At 24.2% G+C, this 21729-nt stretch overlaps 6 protein-coding genes across 6 annotated transcripts; 3 read left to right on the top strand and 3 right to left on the bottom strand.

The window, feature by feature from the left end:
- Positions 1 to 1154: 1154 nt before the first annotated feature.
- PCHAS_0915300 (tRNA m(1)G methyltransferase, putative) lies at positions 1155 to 2352 on the top strand (the record flags this gene model as incomplete). Its single annotated transcript, XM_740188.1, has 4 exons — positions 1155 to 1757; positions 1867 to 1935; positions 2039 to 2098; positions 2206 to 2352. The coding sequence occupies 4 exons, from the start codon at positions 1155 to 1157 to the stop codon at positions 2350 to 2352; spliced, it is 879 nt and encodes a 292-aa protein (XP_745281.1).
- Positions 2353 to 2633: 281 nt separating this feature from the next.
- On the bottom strand, positions 2634 to 3148 carry PCHAS_0915400 (conserved protein, unknown function; the record flags this gene model as incomplete). Its single annotated transcript, XM_016798103.1, has 2 exons — positions 2634 to 2686; positions 2809 to 3148. 2 exons carry the CDS (start codon positions 3146 to 3148, stop codon positions 2634 to 2636), a joined length of 393 nt encoding a protein of 130 aa, XP_016655355.1.
- A 1401-nt stretch (positions 3149 to 4549) lies between these two features.
- Positions 4550 to 5449, bottom strand: PCHAS_0915500 (splicing factor U2AF small subunit, putative; the record flags this gene model as incomplete). Its single annotated transcript, XM_016798104.1, has 1 exon — positions 4550 to 5449. One exon carries the CDS (start codon positions 5447 to 5449, stop codon positions 4550 to 4552), a length of 900 nt encoding a protein of 299 aa, XP_016655356.1.
- Positions 5450 to 7155: 1706 nt separating this feature from the next.
- Positions 7156 to 12429, top strand: PCHAS_0915600 (ubiquitin-protein ligase, putative; the record flags this gene model as incomplete). Its single annotated transcript, XM_735436.2, has 1 exon — positions 7156 to 12429. The coding sequence occupies one exon, from the start codon at positions 7156 to 7158 to the stop codon at positions 12427 to 12429; it is 5274 nt and encodes a 1757-aa protein (XP_740529.2).
- A 937-nt stretch (positions 12430 to 13366) lies between these two features.
- Positions 13367 to 14897, top strand: PCHAS_0915700 (AP-4 complex subunit mu, putative; the record flags this gene model as incomplete). The annotated part of the gene is made up of 3 exons (XM_016798105.1): positions 13367 to 14260; positions 14347 to 14535; positions 14670 to 14897. The coding sequence occupies 3 exons, from the start codon at positions 13367 to 13369 to the stop codon at positions 14895 to 14897; spliced, it is 1311 nt and encodes a 436-aa protein (XP_016655357.1).
- An 851-nt stretch (positions 14898 to 15748) lies between these two features.
- PCHAS_0915800 (ATP-dependent zinc metalloprotease FTSH, putative) lies at positions 15749 to 18640 on the bottom strand (the record flags this gene model as incomplete). Its single annotated transcript, XM_736612.2, has 1 exon — positions 15749 to 18640. One exon carries the CDS (start codon positions 18638 to 18640, stop codon positions 15749 to 15751), a length of 2892 nt encoding a protein of 963 aa, XP_741705.2.
- Between the last annotated feature and the right edge of the window lie 3089 nt (positions 18641 to 21729).

Here is a 21729-nt window from a genome sequence, read left to right on the forward strand (position 1 = left end):
GTAAGTTCTGAAATATACTACAAGTTTTTATTTGAAATATATGTGTGCATTCAAGGGTTACATGATGAATTGGAAAAATACATAAACAGTTTTATCATAATTGCGTTCAAATGGATGAAGAAGATATAACAAAGGGAAAAACAGAAAATGAAACCAAAAAAGTATAAATAAAAACAAAACAAATAAAACAAAACCAAACAAACGAAAGAAACGAAAGAAAAAAATTGTATTTTTTATAAATATTCAATACTCAAATTATAATAAATACATATGCTATGTGGTAAAAAAAAATTAAAATATATATAAAAAAAACGCCTTTTATTATTTTTACGTTTTTCTAAAAATTAAATCGATTAATCACCTTCATCGTGATGATATTTATTTGTTTTATATTTTTTTATTATTATTATTGTAGTTATATTTTTATGATATATGTTTTTTTTTTTTTTTTTTTTTTTTTATTTTTATTGCGGGAAACCGGGAAAAGGAATTGCCGTTTAGACCTGTTTTATTATAGATATGTGATTAGCAAAAAAATAAAAAAAAATAATAAATAGTAAAATAATAATAAAATAATAAATAATATTAATTAAGACATTCAGAATTCATTGTTACTATTTCCCAACATATGCACCAACTTCCTCTTTTTCTTTTTATATATAAAATCAAAATGATAGCATGGTTTTATATTATATAACATTTTCCACTATCATAATTAAGAGATATAAAAAAATATTTACATAAAATGTGCATATAATAATATGTATCAACAAAATAAGCAAATGAATATATTATGAAAATTCATTCGTTTATTTGATTCTCCTGCTTTCTGCATTTATATGTACGCTGTTTTTTTTTTTTTTTAAATTTATTTACTTTTATAATTAATGTTACATTCTGTTCTTTTTAATTAAATATGTCAATTTTTTCATAATTTTTAATATATTATACGCAAATTTAAAGCATAACAAAAAAAGCAAAAAGGAAAAAAGAGTGTCGAAGGAAACCACGGGAGCAATACCATTGGGGGTTTCACGAATGGCATACATATATATATAACCACTATCATACATGACGCAATAGAGAAAAACCAGCTACTATACATAACGAAATAAGGCAAATCCATATATTACATACAGCGAAATAAGGTAAAAATGGAACCTGGTGACAACGAGGCAAACGATTTTTTTTGCAGCCTTTCGAATGTAATAGACGAAAAGGATGCTAACAAAATTTTGAAAAAGAAGAAAACAAAAATGGAAAAGAAGAAAGAAAAACGAGAAAGATTAAAAGAAAAACGTAAAAAAAATAGACCCGAAGAAAAAAAAAAAAAAAAATATAAAAAGAGAATTGAATTGTTAAAAATATTAGAAGAGTTAAATGAAGAAGAACAAATAGCATTTTTAAAGGAAAGAAAATTATTACAAATAAAAAAAAAACAAGAAAAAAAAAATTTTTTAGAGAAGTGTTATAATGAAGGATATAAAATATGTTTTAATTGTAGCTTCTTAAATTTTATGGGAGAAAAAGAAATATCAAGTTTAGCTAAACAAATTTTTCTTTCTTATCATTACATGATTAAAAATAAAGTTCCTATACAATTTCATTTTTCTCATTTAAAAAATGATGATCTATTATTTTTACAACTCCAACAAAAATATTCTTTAAACACATGGAAAGTTCATATAAATACAAAAAATTATTGGGAATTTTTTGAAAAAAACAAAATTGTAGTTCTGTCTCCTGATGCAACAGAGGTAAGATAGGACTCTATCCATTATGCATGCACAGTTTGATAATTTATGCGCATGCTTGTATAATGTCTATATTGTTGGCTTGACAAATCGTACCATTCTTTTCTCACAGGAATTAACAGAATTACATCAAGACGAGGTGTATATAATATCTGCACTTGTCGATAGAAGCATTTCGAAGGTTAGTCATGCATTTGCATATACACCATTTTGTATACATCATGTTTATGGCCAACGCATTTATCGTATCTCATAATTTTCCTTTCCTTTATTTTTTATCTTAGAATTTATCTTTTTATCAAGCCTCTTTACAAAATGTAGTGACAAAAAAGTTGCCTTTAGAGGTAGGGGAAAAATCTGCACACCTATTTACGCAATGATTTGATAGCATATATAGTTCCATAATTTATATGATTACACTTGTTTATTTTTATTACTTTGTTGTATGCAGAAATATATTAAGAAGAAAAAAAGCAACGTTCTCAATGTCAATACAGTGGTTGAAATTTTAATAGCTTATTTACAAATCAAAGATTGGAAAAAAGTTTTTGAAAAATGTTTGCCACAAAAAAAAGTTTTATGTTTTTTTGACGAATAGTTAAAAATATGAAGAAAAAAAATAATTAATTTATGGGAGTATAAAAAACAAAAAGCAAATATGCATAAAACAATTCAATGATGAAATTGTATTTTTCTCAATCAGTTTAAACTGATAAAAAAATTTTGCAGTCTTTATATTAGCTCGTATGGAAGACAAAATTTGGTTTACAACCAACCATTTGTCAATTAATCGAGCCATGTCATCATATATAAAAGTAAAATAATATTATCTTCTTCTCCCCCTATAATATCAACAATTTTATATACAGAAAAAATTAATTAAAAGCAGCAGCTACACTCAAAGGGACAGTCTTTTGTATATCCTCCACGTCCTATATAGATAACAGAAAAAAGGAATTGTCGCATTATTATATTTAAGACATATCATAAGTATATATATAGTACACGATGGGCATATGGAAGAAACATATGTATGTAAAAAAAAAAAGCATACCCATATTAAGTTCCTCCATTGAATATATGGGAAGACCATCTGGTGTATACAATCGGTTGGCATTTTTTTGAGATCCATCTGTTTCTTTTTTCTTTTTAATTTTATTAGGGTATGATCCTTTTTTTTCTGAATTATTTTTTTTAATTTTTCCAGTTTCATTAACTTTTATATTTTTATCTTTAGCTTTTATGTTATTAAAAATATCGTCAATGTTTGACTTTGCTTCTGATATTTCTTTTTGTATTTTTTCATTTTTTTTTTTTATTTTATTTTTATTTTTTTTCTTCCCCCCTTCGCAATCGGGCAAAGGTTTGGAATTATTGTCATCCTCATTATTCATTTTTAATTAATATCTTTATATTTATTTTATGAAAAAATAAAATTATATACATATATAAAACAACTTATATAAACAATTTGTTTTAATTTTTTTCTCTGTCATTATTTTTTTATTTTTTCTTTTGTTGCTGATGTTTTTAATATTGTAGGGAAAAACATAATCTATGTATGGATACGTCATTATTATACTATATATTAAAACACAATTATGCACTTAAAGAGTTTGATATTTTACGATTTTCTTTTTACAATTTGAAACTAAAAAATGTTTCATTCATTCTTTAAGATGTTCGATCATTCAATTTGTTCGCTATTTTATTATCTTTTTATAATTTTTAAAAAATAAAATTTTTCTATTTTTTTATAACCATTTTGTTCTTTGTTAAGATATAAAAAATAGGGAATGAAAATAAATGAAAAAAAAAACATTATTATAGCCAAATGGGGAAATTATAAAATAAAAAAAAACAATTATTAAAATAGTTATATATGTAGTAAGCATATGTATATGTATAACTTTATCCAACTTAACTACAGTCGCATAGTTGAATTGAAAGTATAGCTATTGTAAACTTGAAACTGAACATTTGGTTCTTGATGTTTTTATTTTATTAAATTTTATTTCCCCAATTTGAGCATTGGTATTGTATATGCAAAAATGAAACACAAATAAACATAAAAATTAAAATAAATAGAAAATAAGTAAATTTAAATAATTCGCAAATAAATAAGTATCGCTATTATTTTAGTATGTCCATATATGTTACGCAAACAAATTTGCCCACCAATTTTGGTATGCCTGTGTTGTTTAATATGTACTTCACATTGTATGCGTGTCGGGGTATCGAATAGGTTGTATATATTATTTCTAGCCATTTTAAAGTGCAATAAATTGTGGCTAGAAAGTGATAGCTAGTAAAATGGCAGTTGTAAAGCGTCTGGGCCCCAGCATGTTATGTCTTCTGTCAAGCATTCGAATGAGCATAAATTTTTGTACCTCATGTTTGATCATATTTTGTGGATTTAAATTTTACAGACCCCTAACAGTTGGTCTACAAAAAAACGAATGAACTATATTCACTTTTCTTCATCTCTTGGCATGCTGATATTTTCCCATTTCATACTCACACCTTTTTTATTATTAATTTATTCCTTTTCAATGTAAAAAATTATCACTACTTATGCGGGCCCCGTTTATAATAATAATTTTATAAATAAGACAAATATATACAAAAAAAAAGAATGATAAGGATGTTAAAGATTCGATATATATGTAAATTTCATTTTAGGAATTTTATATGTTACTAAATCCAAAATAGGTATATGTACATGTAAATACTGTATTAATAATACTCTTTAGTTTTAATATAAAATAAATATTTATAATTTGTGGAATATATTTTTATTCTTTAGTATTATCATCATTTTCTACTTTAGTTGTATCTTCATTTTCGTCATTATTTTTTTGATTATTTTTCATTTCTCTTTCTTTATTCCATCGTTCGATTTTTTCTCTTCTTTCTGAACTATTTTCTCTCCTTGGATGTTTGTGGCTTCTCTCATTATCATCATCATTGCCATTACTACTTTGGCTTCTATGCCTACGTCTTGATGAATTATAACTACTTCCATATTTATCTCTTCTACTTCGGTCTCTATATCGATCATGTCGACGCTCACCATCTGAATCGTCTCTTGATTTTCTATTTTTTTTATACATAGGAAACTTTTTATACATACGTTTATGTAACCTTCTTTTAACAGTTCTTGGTACATGTTTGATATGCATAAAATTACAGTATCCTCCACGTCTACATTGCCCATCAACAAATTGTCTGCATCGTGCTTCTCTAAAATCAGTAACGGGTGTATATTCGATTTGTAATGGTTTTCCAGCATAAAATCGTCCGTTTAATTCTTTAATAGCTTTTTCTGCATAATCCTCATGTGTATATTTAATATAAACATTTCCAATAATATGATCTCCAATATTATCACAAACAACCATATCTTCAATTTCCCCATATTTCATTAATTCATCAAAAACTTCTTCATAAAATTCTTCAAAATGGTCAGCTGCTTGATCTAACACCTCATCATCAACCATTTGCCCTTCAGCAATTGCAACAGCCATTGGTGGATTATCATACATATGTCTTATTACTAATGTTTGAGCACTGTTTGGTTTATAATGGCTTCTACTGCATTGATCTCCATGACGGCAAGCCCCAATTTTCCAAAAAAATGGGCAATTTACTCTGTCCTCTTCAGTTCCAATTATACGAGCTAAATGCTCTGCCATTTTTTTTTTTTTTTTTTATCGAAAAATTTTAAAAAATGGCTAGTTTATCACTAATTTATTCTGAACGCGAATGTAAATTATTGCATGTTCATGCAAAATGTTACAAAAATTTGTGTGTATATACATATATATGCATTAAAGTGATTGAATATATGTATATTTGTAAATATTGTAATAGCGTAATTATAAAAATAAATTATATTATGTAATATTTTTTTTTGTTGTATTCGTATTTTAGCTAGTTATTAACATGTGCAGGTTAAAAAAGAATAAAATAGACAAAATATATTAATGGGTATATAAAAGTTTATGCAAATTTAATTATTATGAATTTTTTGTATTCATATATTCCCTAATAAATGTAGGAATATAAACTATATATAAAATATGCAAATAATATGCAGTTTTCAAATCTTTATTTTATTCTTAAAATTACATGTTTTATGTGACAAAAATAAGCATGTAAAAAAATACGTATGCAATGTTACATATGCAAAATATGTATATACGTAGGCATATGGAATAATATTCTACATAACAAAAGCTTGCATATGGTTTGGGAAATAAAAAAAGTAGAACTTGAAAAGTATCCCTAAATCAATGACATAAAAATTAGAAATATATGGAAATAAAATATGGAACTGTACAATATCACAATCGTAGCCAAGTCAATTGATGTATCATAAATGGAAATTATTATGACTACAAAATATATCAATTTTGAAGTTTTCTTTGCTATGATATTCTTATATTTGATTCTTCATATTGTCATAAGCTTACAATGATTTTCATAAAATAAGAAATAATGTACTTTTTAATTATTTAAGAAAAAATTAATATAACGTAAAAAATTTCCCTTTAAAAAAAAAGAGGAAACAAAATTTTCATATTTTTTCTTTAAGGAATAATATTTAAAAATAAAATTTATAAAAAGTTGGAAAAAAGTTGGAAAAAACGTAAAAAAAATTATAAAAAGTTAATATGATTGCAAACCCTAGATTAAAATCTAGTTCTATTCCCCTTTTTCATTTTTTCAATTTATTATACCACTAAGTATCATTTTGTAGTGAGTATACAATTGCATATATAAATATTTATATGCTTTATATATTTTTTGCTAACGATTTTATTTAAATTTTTCAATTTTTATAGAATAATATGCAAAAAAAATAAGAAAAGTTTTTATAATATATTGAAAATTATATTAAACAAAATAATACTCCTATATAATAAATTCATTGATCATATTATGTTTTTAGCATAACAGTAAAATATATTGTGTAATATATTATCTTTGTTAGTTTATGCCTTTTTATTCAATCACATATATTTTGTGCATGTAATAATAAATACAATTGGATTTTTTTAAATTAAAAAAAAATCATTTTAAGTAACATTATTTAAAGAATATAATAGGAAAATTATAAAAATTAATAGATATAAACAAATTAATTTTTTCACCATATAAAAGTATACATATTGAATATCCACGCACACTTTGATATTGTATAGGCGATGCTGTGTTTTAAATAAATCCACATAATTGGATTTGTTATTTTAAGTTAGTCAAAAAGAAGCGTATTTTCACATAAATAAAATTATATGTAATAATTATTTACACATACATATATAATACATTTCTTTATTTATATATGTATCCATTGTATGCATACCATTTACTTAACTTGGGTTCCCAAAAATAAAATATGTTTGATGGGGAAAGTAAAAATAGAAGGATTAATTTAAGTGGGAAAAAAAATGTCATACTTAATAAAAACACATTTATTGAAAAGGCACGAAAGGAAAAAGAAATCAACTTAGCATATAATAAAAGAAAAAATTCTTTTAAAGTTATAAGTAATTATGTCCAATATAAAGCAAATATATCAAGACGCAAAAATGAAATCCATAACAATTTATTAAAAAGAGTTAATGATGTTATACTGTTAGAAAAAATAGTTTCACCAACTGTATATACCCAAGCTTTAGAAATTTGTTTATATGAATTTTCACTTCAATCTTGTTTTATATATTCAAAATGGAACTGCTATAATTATTATAAATATATGAATTTTGAAGGAATATATGGGCCGATCAAAATTTTGTTAGATATAATAAAACTACATAATAAGTTAGGCTTACTGAAAAATGTTAACTATAAAAGTAGCGATTCATTAAGTTCAGAAACTTATGAACCAAATTTGAAGCCTGACGAATCTAACAAAGACTCATTAAAAGGGCCCGATGAAAATAATAATGATGTGAAAAATGAAAATGTTGAAAAAAACAAAATGTATTATAGACACAATAAAGAAATAGATATTTTGGTGAATCATTTAGATATTCTGATTGGAAATTATTATGTATACAATTTGAATATATATCGTGAATATTATAAAAATGGAAAAATAAATAAAAAATCAAAAAATGGTGTGAAAGGAACTATTCGGCATGTTTCAAATTCTGAACAAGTCAATCAAAATCATTTAAATAATTTAGCTAGCCAAAATAGTGACCATTTTGTAATACTACAAGAGTATATACATTGCCATATAGATGTATATGAAAGTAATATGATACATATATATTATTTATATAATTTTATTTTAAATAGCCAATTTATTGAAGAATTAGGAAATAGAATGATAAATACTTCTAACCATTTTAGAAATGTAGGTAAAGAAAAGTTAGTAGAATCTATTAAAAAAATATCTGACTATATAATTTTAACAATAGATGGACTAATCACAGTTATCAAGCAGGTTCTACTATTTTGGAATATCAATTCAGAGCTTCCCTTGTTTTGTGAATCAAAAACGAAACTACTAGTATATGTATGTGACATAGTGTATATTTATTTTTATATTTTAAAAGTACAAGGAAGTAAATTAAATAATAATTATGTAAATGATTTGAAAAATAAAATAAATATATTGTTAGATTTTTTATTGTTATATATAGCTCGAACAAATACGTGTTACAATTATTACTATATTTTTGTATCACTGTTTAAGTATAACATTTTTGAATTATTTGCATCTAAAATAGATGTGAAAAATGAATTAGTAAAATTGAAACAACTCTTAATATTAGTAATGAAGAAAAATATAATAATAGACACAAATATAATGAAGAATATTGTATACAATTTTGAAAGTCATAATATATGGATCTATTCAAAAAAAAGTATAATATATAGTCAAGAAACATATGATAAAAAACATGTATCAGGAATTAATATATTTAAAAATGTTCTTGTATTTATTTATATAAATAAAGAAATAATGAATGATAATATAATAGATCTATTATTAGAAGTATATATGTTTATGCCTTTTGTTCATCATCCCTATATATATACTGTTTCAGATGATGGTGCATTAAAACAAGAAAAGGCAGACAGTACCGACCCGAGTAGTTATATCCAGAGCCCCTCAAAAAAGGATATACCATTTTTAGATGTAAAAACAAACAACGAAAATGAAACAATATTATTTTTCTTACAAAATAAAGGAAGAAAAATAGATAATGTAGGTTTAGGATATTTTTATAATAAAAATATAATTGAATCATTAATAGATATTTGTAAAAAATATTGCTTTATGAAATTAGACAGCTTATTATTTTTGTTGATCCCATTTAGAAGTATACATATAGATGTATTTAAGATGTATAGAAACTATTATGATTATATTAAAAATATAAAAAATGATAAAAATAGAGAGCATACTATTAAAACATTTGGTGATATATATAATAATAAAAAGAATATCAAATCAGGTGGTAGTATAAATTTCGGCCAATATGCTGAAGACCATGTAAGGAAAGATAAAAGTAATACATCTAGCATGTTTAACAATAATTTTGGAAATATGCGAACTAGCATAAGTAGTAGTAGTAGTAAAAAGGACATGTACAATGGTCATAACTTGGGTGTAAGTTCGAGTCCACAATGTAACACCTTTCACTACTATGATAAAGAATATTTTTTTTCTTTAAACAATTTAATAGAACTACGAGATAAAAAGGATATAATAAATAATCAAATAATAATAAGAATTAAAAAAATATTAATACAAAATAATATACATATATATTTAATAAAAAAGATATATTTATCATGGATTGAAAATAAAAAAAATGGAAAAACGGATAATGATTTTTTGAAAGATTTATATGATTTTCCATATTTTGATAATAATGAGATGGTGATATATCTTACTTCTTTTTGTTTTCTATTTCATTATTATATTATTACAAATATGTATAATAAATTGATTGATATAAATAATTTTAAATTTAGTAAATCATTTATGTTAAGTCCGTCATTTAAAAAGATATGTAAATTATTAGTTTTGTCTCTTTGGATTGTTTTAAAAAAATCGATAAATACGATAAGTTTCGAATTAGCAAATATGTATATCAATCAGGATTGGAAACAAATAGAAGAATTAGTTGATGATATATCAGATGACGTCATATATAATGATGAAGATGAACAGCAGGAAAAAGAATGTGAGAAAAAGGAACAGAATGATATAGATTATGTTGATAGGACAGATATTAGTGGATCCGATTTGTTGCACCGAGATTTTATAACAAATATATCCGATTTTAGTGCATTAAATAGTTCAACAAATAAAGTAATAAAAATAGAATATACTGAAGTAGAAAATGAAACAATAAAAGAGTGTGACAATATAAATAATAAACAAATGGATTCTTTTAAATGTCTAAATTGTAATGTCGAACATATTTTAGAATGGCTCACCGGTTTAGAAGTAAACGGTATTATGTTTGATGAAAAAATAACATATTGCAACAATTGTCGTAATTATAAAAATAACAACGTAGACACATTTTATGAAAAAAAATTTAATGACAAAACGGTGGGAAATTCAAGTGATATTATACATAGTGGTGAACCGAACTTAAGTCAAAATGTTAAGAGGTATAAGGAGTGTGCAGAAGATAATGAAAATAACAAAATAAGTAAGCTATCTAATTTGAATTACAATAGACATCAAAAAGAATCAGCATATACACATGCAATGATAAACTACTATCTATATAACAGTGAAAAAAGAGGGCTGAGTTTTATATTACCGAAAATGATTAAAAAAGTATATGAAATAAATAAGTATTTAGAAATATTTGATGATGAATTTTTTGTTATTAAGGATACATATAATTTATTAAAAAATCGATTTAATATAATTGGAGAAAGCAATAATATAAATTATAGTAACAATAATTATGATGAAGATTCCTCTTTATTTTTAGAAAAAAATGATATATATATAAATAAGAATATAAAATATGTAACGATATTAGCTAACTATTTATTAAGACGTTGTCCATTTACTCTTCCATTTGATGATCGACTATTAATTTTTTATAACCTTCGAAATAAAAGTAAAGAATCAATACGTGATGATACAAGATATAATATTTTGGAACGTAAATATAATTATATAAGACGAACAAATATATTCGAAGATGCATTTATAACTTTAAATAAATTAGATTCAATAAATATAAAACAAAATATAAGAATCGCTTTTAGAGATCAAAATGGAAATGATGAAACAGGAATAGATGGTGGTGGATTATTCAAAGAATTTATGTTACTTTTGTGTCGAGAAATTTTTCATAATAAATTTATTTTATTTCAACATGCACAAAATAATACACTATTCCCTAAGCAATATAAACAAAATGATAATTTGATTTTATATGAATTTTCAGGGAAGGTAGTTGGAAAAGCTATATATGAAAGGATATTAATTGAATCCGTTTTTAATAATCTATTTTTAAATTTATTATTATATAATGAAATAAATATAAATGATTTATACTTTCTCGATAAAGAAGTTTTTAATAGTTTATTATATATTCAAAATGCAGAAGATGTTGAAAATTTAGGTTTAACTTTTTGTACGTATGAAAATAAAAATCCAGATTTCTTAAATTTAGAACAATATAATGAAATTAAAAATTATTTTATTAATTTAAATAAAAATCTTAAAAATTATGAAAATATAAATAATCAAACTGGATCTAATAATTCCCTTTTATTTTTCCAAAGCAATCAAAATATGTACAATAATAACATTAACACATTTTTTAATATAATTGATAATTTAGATGTGTTAATAAATACGTTAGATAGAAATATATCAACTATTTCACGAAACGAAGTTTATTTAAATTCGATTTCGTCTCGTACCTCTAGAATGGGCGACAACACAAACAGACATAACACAACCATTCCATCGATTTCTGGTGGATATATAAATGCATTATCTGATCAATCTAGCGAAATGATAGAAATTAATGACGAGCATGGCAAAGCTGATAAAGCAGAATTGTTTGACAATAGTAAGAATGATGACACAAACAATTTTAATAAAAACGAAGTTGATTGTATCGATTTAATAACAGATGGAAGAAACATTAGTGTAACAAATGAAAATAAAAAATTATATATAAAGTTATATATAGATTATAAATATAATAAATTGATCCAGAAAAAAACTCAGCATTTTTTAAAAGGACTATCACAATTAATACCTATAAAATGGTTTAAACTTTTTAGTGCCCATGAATTAAAAATATTAATATCCGGAAATGATAAATGTTTTGACGTTAATGATTTATATAAGAATGTTGTATATAGTGGAGGATATAATGAAAATAGTAAAACGATTATAAACTTATTTGAAATATTAAATAATTTTACTTCCAAAGAAAAAAGTTTATTTCTTATGTTTGTAACAAGCTGTTCAAGATCACCATTATTAGGATTTCAAGAATTGTATCCTAAGTTTTGTATATCGAGAGTAGTAGATCGTACAAGATTACCTACTGCATCGACTTGTGTTAATTTGCTGAAATTGCCTGATTATGAAACAAAGGAAATCCTTTATAAAAATTTAATAACAGCAATTAATGGAACCCAAGGATTTGATTTAAGTTGATATATTTTTTTTTTTTTTTTGTTAAATTCGAATTATGTATGTCCAAGCGTATTCACTACCCGCGTTCGGTCCATGTATTTTATATGTAACTTTTTTTTGCGTTTTTTTCATTTTTTCATTTTTCGACTTTTTTTACAACTTGTTTTAACCTTTTCAAAACATTTTACTGAATTGTTTTTTTCGAAAACTGTAAGGGGTGAACTACATGGAGGTGTAGAGTCCGACCCCCCTGTTTGCAAAGATACGCCAGTTCTCATTCAGCCGAAAGGAGTGTGAGAAATTTGGTCATCTCACTAAGTAGGTCATTCTTTTGCACAATAAAATGAATATATTACTATGTTTATTTTAATGAAAAAAAAGACGAACCAAATTTAGGCTTCCATACAAGTAGCAAAAATACATCATATAAAATTTGTTTATATGTGGTGGGAAAAATGGAAATGTATTACCTACTGAGATATAAAATTGTTTTTATAATTTTTGATGAGTCCACAACTGTTCATTATTTTTATTTTCTATTATTTATAACTTTATTTTATTTATTAAAATTTTTATAAAAAATTAAAGAAATCAACGAGCCGATCTGAAATATTTTTTCAGCCAATTGCATACGTCGCAGCGCTTTCTATTTTTCACATTTGCCGACCTGTTATTTTAAAAAAAATTTTTATTTTTATTTTTAAAATTTTTTATTTTATTTATTTTTTAAAATTTTATTTGTTTACATTTTTAATTAAATTTCGTAAAAACGGAAACATAGTCAAAGGTATTTCGCCAATTTTTGGAGTTTATTCGGCAGAGAGTTTTATCAAATAGGTTTGTAAATCAGATAAAGCAAACAAAGGGAACAAAGAAATGATAGTAAAAAAAGGAGATGAATTAAGAAAGATATAATGTAATTGTGTGTATTACATTATGAAATATTCCGAATGAGAAGATGGTAATATCACAATTTTATATTCTCTCACCAAGAGGGGATACAATAATAAACAGAGATTTTCGAGGGGATGTTTTAAAAGGAAGTGCTGAAATATTTTTTAGAAAAGTTAAACTACATAAAGGTGATCCACCACCATTATTTTATTTAAATGGAATCAATTTCTGCTTTTTGAAAAACAATAATTTATATTATGTATTAACATCATTATTTAATATTTCTCCGAGTTATTTAATAGAATTATTATATAGATTATTAAAAATCTTTAAAGACTTTTGTGGACAATTAACCGAAGAGATTATAAGAACGAATTTTATTTTAATTTATGAAATAGTGGATGAAGTAATTGATTATGGTTATTTACAAAATAGTAATACAGAATATATAAGATACTTAATTCATAATGAAATTAGTAATATTAATACTCCTAGTACCAAATTCTCAAATTTAACAAAATTTACAATCAAGCATTCGAATACATTACCATCTAATGCTTCACAAAAGCCTATACAAGTTGATAATAAAAAAAATGAAATATTTATAGATATTGTAGAAAAGATTAATTTAATTATGAATAAGAAAGGAGAAATTATATATTCTTATATAGATGGTGTTATACAAATTAAATCCTATTTATTAGGAAATCCATATATTAAAATAGCATTAAATGATGACTTATATATTAAAAATATTCATAAAGATAATACAAATAATATAATTATTGATGATTGTAATTTTAATCATCTTGTTAATACTTCAAATTTTGAAAGCGATCGAATTTTATCTTTATATCAACCTGATGGGGAATGTGTTCTTATGAATTACAGAATAAATAACAATTTTAAAGCACCATTTCATTTATATGCAAACCTTTTATACAACACAAACCACACGGTACGTCATCCGTTCATGTCGTCATGCTTCTTATTTCTTATACCTTTTCTTTTTCGACACGCTATATATTTCCATTTTGTTTGTAGGTCGAACTATTTATACGTATCAAATTGGACATACCGTCCCGATATTCCTGCACTAACGTTCTCGTAAATTGCAATTTGTGCAAACATATATCGAGCGTCCACTTAGATGCGAACACAAACTCGGACCTCTTTTCTGCCCAGTACATAGCCAACGAGCACAAGCTCCTATGGACGATCAAAAAGTTTAAGGTAACCACGTTGTTATCATTCGTACATATCTCATTTTTCGCTACATGTTTCGCTGCATTTTCCCCTACATTTTCGCTACGTGTTTCACTGCACATTTCCGCTGCATGCTTCCCTACATTTTCGACGCACTTCAGGGCGAGACGGAGTACACTATACGATCTAAAATAACTCTAAACCAGAACTACGAGTATTCGAGACGGGACTTTGGGCCTATACATATAATGTTTGAAATTCCGATGTTTAATTTATCAAAACTTAGAATAAAATATTTAAAAATAATCGAAAATTATAAATCAAGTAATACCCACCGATGGGTTAGATACATAACTCAATCGTCATCTTATGTTTATCGATTTACATAAGCATAGTAAACAAATTTTATCATTATCCAATTTATGCATATTTAAACATTACAAAGAATAAAACAAAAGTGAAATTCCTTTTGCAAGTATATCGCATGGATTTACTTTTCATCAATTATTATGATTCTTTCTATAGAATTTTTTAGTTTTTTTTTTTTTTTCTAAAATAAATAGACTAACAAAAAAACTATTGCCTACGCATAATCTAAAATATATACCGAAATAAATATTAACACATATTTGTGATACTATCTACATAATAGATGTGCATAGATATATTTTTTGTAGCCAACTTAGATTTCACAAGTTCGCATAAAAATGCAGTTAAATATGGAACTACTCCAAAAAAATAAAAAAAAAAAAACAAAATAATACATAAAAAAATAAAAATATAACAAAACTATTATCCATATTATAAAATATGTTTAAATTTGTTTACACATATTTCTTACGTATGTGTATTAGATGTAGATATACAAACACACGTATGTATAAATATAGGTTTGCTTCTATATCAGCTTGATTTTTAAAAAAAAAATTCTCCTCAAGGGGACTTATAAAAAATTCTTTTATGTAATGTATATATAAGTATGGATTTTTAATTTATCTGTTTTGAACAAATATAATAAGAGGGGTTGTTTTAAAATTGGTGATTCATATAATTTATTATTCTGTTTGGAAATATAATATCATAGAAATTGGTTATCTATAAATCACATTTTGTTTAAGTTACACACTTTAGAACCCATAGGATAGAATCTGTTCTTCCAATCAAAATAAATTAAAATAAAACAATGAATCACCAAACATCCTACTTAAACAGTGGCATACATATGTAGATATAATATCAATTATCTTATGTTAAAATTAGAAATCTGTTCATCCTTTTTGTTTCTATCGTTATTATTGGGGGTAGCATGAGAAACTCCATTTACGTCCCCACTATCATTTTTAGAATTTTTTTTTTTTAAATTGTTACTATTTTTGTCATGCTCATTATTGGTAGCATCTTTATGGGATTCATTTTTTTGAGCATGTTCTGAATCAGCTTCTTCAGCTTTTTCTCCAGTTTTTTCTTCTATAGATGCAGATAGATTCATTTTATAGGGATTTGCTTTGACAAACTTTTCATAGTTTGATTTGATGGGATATGGTCTTTCTCCAACGCATTTAACAATATCGTGATATGATATTGTTTCTTTTTCATATAGCAAATTAGCAAGATTATGTACATGTTTTTCATTTTTTTTTAAAATAGCTTTAACTCGATTATATTGTGATTCTATTAAATTTCTAGCTTCATTATCAATTAGATGTGCTAAGCATTCTGAATGAGGTCGATAAAAAGAATATTCGCTACCACCATTATTTCCACCATTTTGTTGAAATGAAACTAACCCTATTTCTTTGTTCATTCCATATTGAGATACATATGAATAAGCTAGTTGTGTAACTTTATTTAAATCATCAATTGCTCCGGTTGTTATTTTTCCAATAAATAATTCTTCTGCTGCACGACCACCTAATATAACTGCAATTTTATCATGTATAGCTTCTTTAGAAAATAACATAATTTCTTCACTTAGATGCTGAGAATATCCTAGTGCACCATTGCTTCTAGGTATTATCGACACCTTTAAAACGGGGTCAGCAAATTCTAAAAACCATCCAATAAGGGCATGACCCGTTTCATGATATGATATTGTTTTTTTTTCTAACGGAGATATAAGTGAAGTTGATTTGGCTAATCCACCTAATACTCTTTCGATAGCTAACTCAAAATCATGCATTTGTACACCTTGTATATGTGATCGTCTTGCACATTGTATTGCACCTTCATTTACAACGTTGGCGATATCTGCACCAACAAATCCAGGTGTTAACGATGCTAATATATAACTTATATTTTTAATATCTAAAGAATCATGTAATTTTAGATTTTTTAAATGAACTTGAAATATTTCTGATCTTTCATTAATATCTGGTTTGTTAATATTAACAATTCTATCAAATCTTCCTGGTCTTGTAATAGCGGGATCTAAAATATCGACTCTATTTGTTCCTGCTAAAACAACTACTTGATCATTAGATGTATGGAACCCATCCATTTCAACAAGCATCTGATTTAAAGTATTTTCTCTTTCATCATTTCCTCCACCTGCAAAACCTCCTTTTGATCTTTTTCGTCCAACAGCATCAATTTCATCTATAAAAATAATAGATGGTGCATGTTTTCTTGCTTGTGCAAATAGTTCTCTAACTCTTGATGGTCCGATTCCCACAAATACTTCAATAAAATCACTTCCACTGATATTAAAAAAAGGAACATTAGCTTCACCAGCAACAGCTTTTGCTAATAAAGTTTTTCCGGTTCCCGGTGCACCACATAATAATGCACCTTTTGGTATTTTTGCACCTAATACTTGATATTTTGCTGGATTTTTCAAAAAATCAACAAACTCCATAATTTCTTCTTTTGCTTGTTTCATTCCAGCAACACTTGAAAATTTTATATCTGTTTTATAATTATTTTTATTAATCGGATTTATTTTATTAAATTTAAATAGCTTATCCATTCCACTGTTTGCTACATTTTTTAAAGTTATTTTTTGGAATATGAAAACTAAAAACAGAAAAAAAAGTATACTAGGAATATAAGATTTGATTTCCCCTACAAGATTTCCTTCATTTACATATTGTACTTCTATAATTTCATCAAGTTTTATATTCATTTCTTTTTGTATTAGTTCAACTTTTCTTTCAAAGGAATCACTATTTCCTACTCTAAAACTAACATATTTTAAATGATATTTATTAATACCATGTGAATTTAAATATGCTTTTACATAATCTTTATTTATTAATTTGATTTTATCTACATATCCTTTAGATAAATAATTGTAAAAAAAATCATTTTGTGTTATTTCATTATATAAACTATTTGAATCGACAAATAGTAGAAAACATAATAATAATAAAATAAATAAATAAAAAAAGTTATTATCAAATTTTTTGGGTTTTTCTTCTTCTTGTTGAGCATTATTTATATTCCCATTACAATTTTTGTTTGAATCGCTTTTTTCAAATCTTTCAAATCCTTTAGGAATTTTAGATAAATATATTTTTACAATATCATTAAATAATGTTTCTACAAAATTTGGTTCTTTCTTTTTTCCATCAATCTCTGTTTTATTATCTACAAGACCATTTGGATGATGTGCATCACTGTTTATAATATTACTAGAAATTTTATTTATTTTGTTATATGATTTAAAAGACTTCTTTAAAAAATTATTTATTTTTTCTTCGCTTATTTTTAAATGTTTTGTGTCTTCATTATTTTGTTGCATATAATCTACATTGCTTGTGTAACATAATTTTGCATATTTATTAAATAGATTAGAAACATTTTTCACAAATTTACTATTATTTTTTAAATTTTTATTATTAAATTTGGTTTGAATGAAATCTATAAAATAATTCAAAGAAAATATGTCTTGTTCATATTTTTTTTTATCACATGTTATAACTATTCCATCCTTTTTATTTTGGCTTATTTTATTAAAATTAGGTGTATATACTAATGAGTTTATACATCTTTTCCCATCATTATTAATAGTAAACAAATCATTTTTTTTCTCTCTAACCCCTTCAAATCTGTAACTTTCTAATATATTTTTAAGATATTTTCTTTCCTTCAATAGGAGTCGTCCATTCTTTTCAAGCATATGAGATCTATACATTTTTACATGCACACTTTAGTCTACTATTATAAATAATAACTTTTTTTACTAGTGTATTATCCCACTTTATCAATACCCTTCTATTATTTCTTACTACTGAATTATATACAAACCCCCACTCTCGAGTTTGATAATAATATTTGTTCAAATTATATTCAATGCAGCTATTTTTTTTTTTTTTTTTGTAGCTAGCTATTATGCATGGTATTGAACAGAGAGGGTATATTACTGCATGTTTCTCTATCTATATGTCCATATATAATGTAAAAAAGAAGACATAAAAAAGGACTAATATATGTAAAGAATCGATGTTCGATTTTTAGCAAATGTTTGCATATCATGTTGAAGAAACACGTCTTTTTCGCATATTAATGCATTTGTGTATATCTTTATACATACGCATATTTGCATGCACAAGTCATGTATTTTTTTTTTTTGTTCTATACAGGTCATATGAAAATGGTAACTTGCATAAAAATATTAAAAAAATAAACAAAAATAATATAAATACAAAAGTTTTACCATAAATATATGAAAGAACAAAATGGTGAATACTGAATATAAAGGGAAAGTAAAAAAATTAACATAAATTTGTAAAAATGAAAATATAGGCACATCGAATTATAATAAATATATGGAATGCATCATAACAAAGTCATCATAAATATGAATCATTTCTGTAATATTTACTTTTGTTTTTCGTTTTTCTTGAGACTTGAAAATATGAATATATATATTAAAATGCTAAGTAAGCAAACGATTATATATTTTTCAAAAAAGGAAGAATGAAATATATAAGTATATGCTTACGCATTTATAGTATACCTACAAATACATAAATAGGGTTTAACCCTTGTTAATTAAAAAAAAATACTATGAATATGAAATTAAAAATATATATATTCATAATATTTATAAAAAAAATATAAAATATAAAAATAATATAAAAATATAAATAAATACAAAATTAATTAAAAAAATATATGTATATAAAAATAAAATTATAAATTTTATGTTGTGAAAACAGCTAATAATTCAAAGGATGTTTTTTACAATAAACGAGCCGATTTATGTAGAAATTAAAATGACTGCGTGTATGCGCTATATCTACATTTTACGTAAAACATAAATTGTAAATATATATAATATCTTTTTAACATTATTATTTCGGTTTTAATTATTCTATTATTTGTTTCTTTTTTTTATTCCTTAATTTTTAATTAGTATTTAATTTTGGGAATATTTTTTTTTTCAAGCATAAAGCGAAAAAAATCATCACTTAAAATTTATTGTACTATTTATTCAGCTTATTTTGATATACGTTTTTTTTTAAAGCATTAATAAATTTACCATGAACGTATATATTCCCATACACATATTATCAGCCTTATCAATAACAAATTTCTTACACCAAATTAAAAAGATAGGAACACACATGTATATAATCATGTGGATATTTTAAACTAGCCTCTATTTGGGGTTTGCTAGGTTACTTGGCTTTATGTTCTATCCATAGTTTTAACTTTGTTTTCCCCAATCTAATGTTAATATGTGTGATACAGTTTTTAAAAGATAAATTTGCTTTGCCATTTTGAGAGAAGTTATATACTTTTTTCTTTGTATTTAAAAAGGTTTGCCAATGAAGTATTAAAATATGAACTATTTCCAAACATGGAAAGTAAATAGATATATGCATATAATTGAAAAGAGGATATATAAGCAAACAAAATGATGTTATTTTTATAAAAATATATAACTCTTTCGCTTATTTTCGAACAATATTTATGTATACAAATGTATTAACAAAATAATATGCAATTATTTTGTACAGCTAATTTCTTTTATTTAAATATTTAACTGCATATTTTTAAATAACCATTTAAAAAAAATGAAATAATGCATAATTATATTTAAAATTGTTACTAAGATAATATCAAAAAGACAATTACCCAAATTAATAACTTTGGTGCAGACAAATATTTTTGTTATATTTTTTTTTCATCACTTTAAATTATCGTGTTAATTCTGCAAAAACGATGTTATTTCAACTTATATGCACTTTCTTTTACTAAATTATTATATGGCATTAAGGGAAAATATGCAACACAGTCATATATTTATTTGCATGTGTATTTCGTATATATGCAACTGACAAAATATAAGAACTAATCTATTTACATAATTTTTTTATAAATTAAAAAAATAAAATTATTTTTATTATTTAACTGTGTTATTTTCCGAAATTCTAAAAATACTGGAAGCAGTTTCAAGCCAAATGCAGAAAAATTTTGTTATATTTTTCACTTTGTTTTTCACTTTGTTTTTAATATATTACTAATTGGGCAGAACGAGGAGAAATAAATATCAAATGCGAAAAATATTTATTTTACGTTTTTATTTAATAATAAACGAAAGTGTAAAATGTAAATAATAAAATAATAGCAGAATAACAAAATAGCAGAATAGCGAATAGCAGAATAAAATAAAACTTTTTAAGCATCTCATGATATTTTTTTCTTCTTATTATCATTTGCCAAAACGTTTTACTTTAATTTTCTGTTCATTTATAAGTTTTTTTTTTTTTTTCGTATTTTATCATTTTTTTTATTTTTGTGTGTTTGTTATAATTTTCTTAGATTAATTTTTAAATGTGCAATTTTAAGATCGAAGTTTAAAAAAAAAAGAAAGAAAAAAGCTAAAAGTAATTAATATTTTGTTAAATACTACGATATTATTTGTATTGGGAAATATACAAATTAAATGCTCGTAAATTTAATATATAATAAAAATAAAAAGAAAATTATTTTAATATCTTTTTCTCCTTTTCATTTTTGCCAATATTGTATATACCCTCATAATTGGCTTTTAGGGTGGCAGGAAAAAAATAATTCAAATCTTCCTTCTCAATTTTGTTTATATATGCTTACCCCTATAAAAATACGCATATGCACAAACACGCATGTGCATATATTTATACACACATATTTCAAAAAATAATAAATATGAATTCTTTTTTGTTTTACTAACCCTTTTTAATTTTTTAATATAAATGCTATACTTCAATATATTGTCTCCGGCTATATAGTAAG

The sequence above is a fragment of the Plasmodium chabaudi genome (assembly GCF_900002335.3).
Source record: "Plasmodium chabaudi chabaudi strain AS genome assembly, chromosome: 9".
Taxonomy (NCBI): Eukaryota; Apicomplexa; class Aconoidasida; order Haemosporida; family Plasmodiidae; genus Plasmodium; species Plasmodium chabaudi.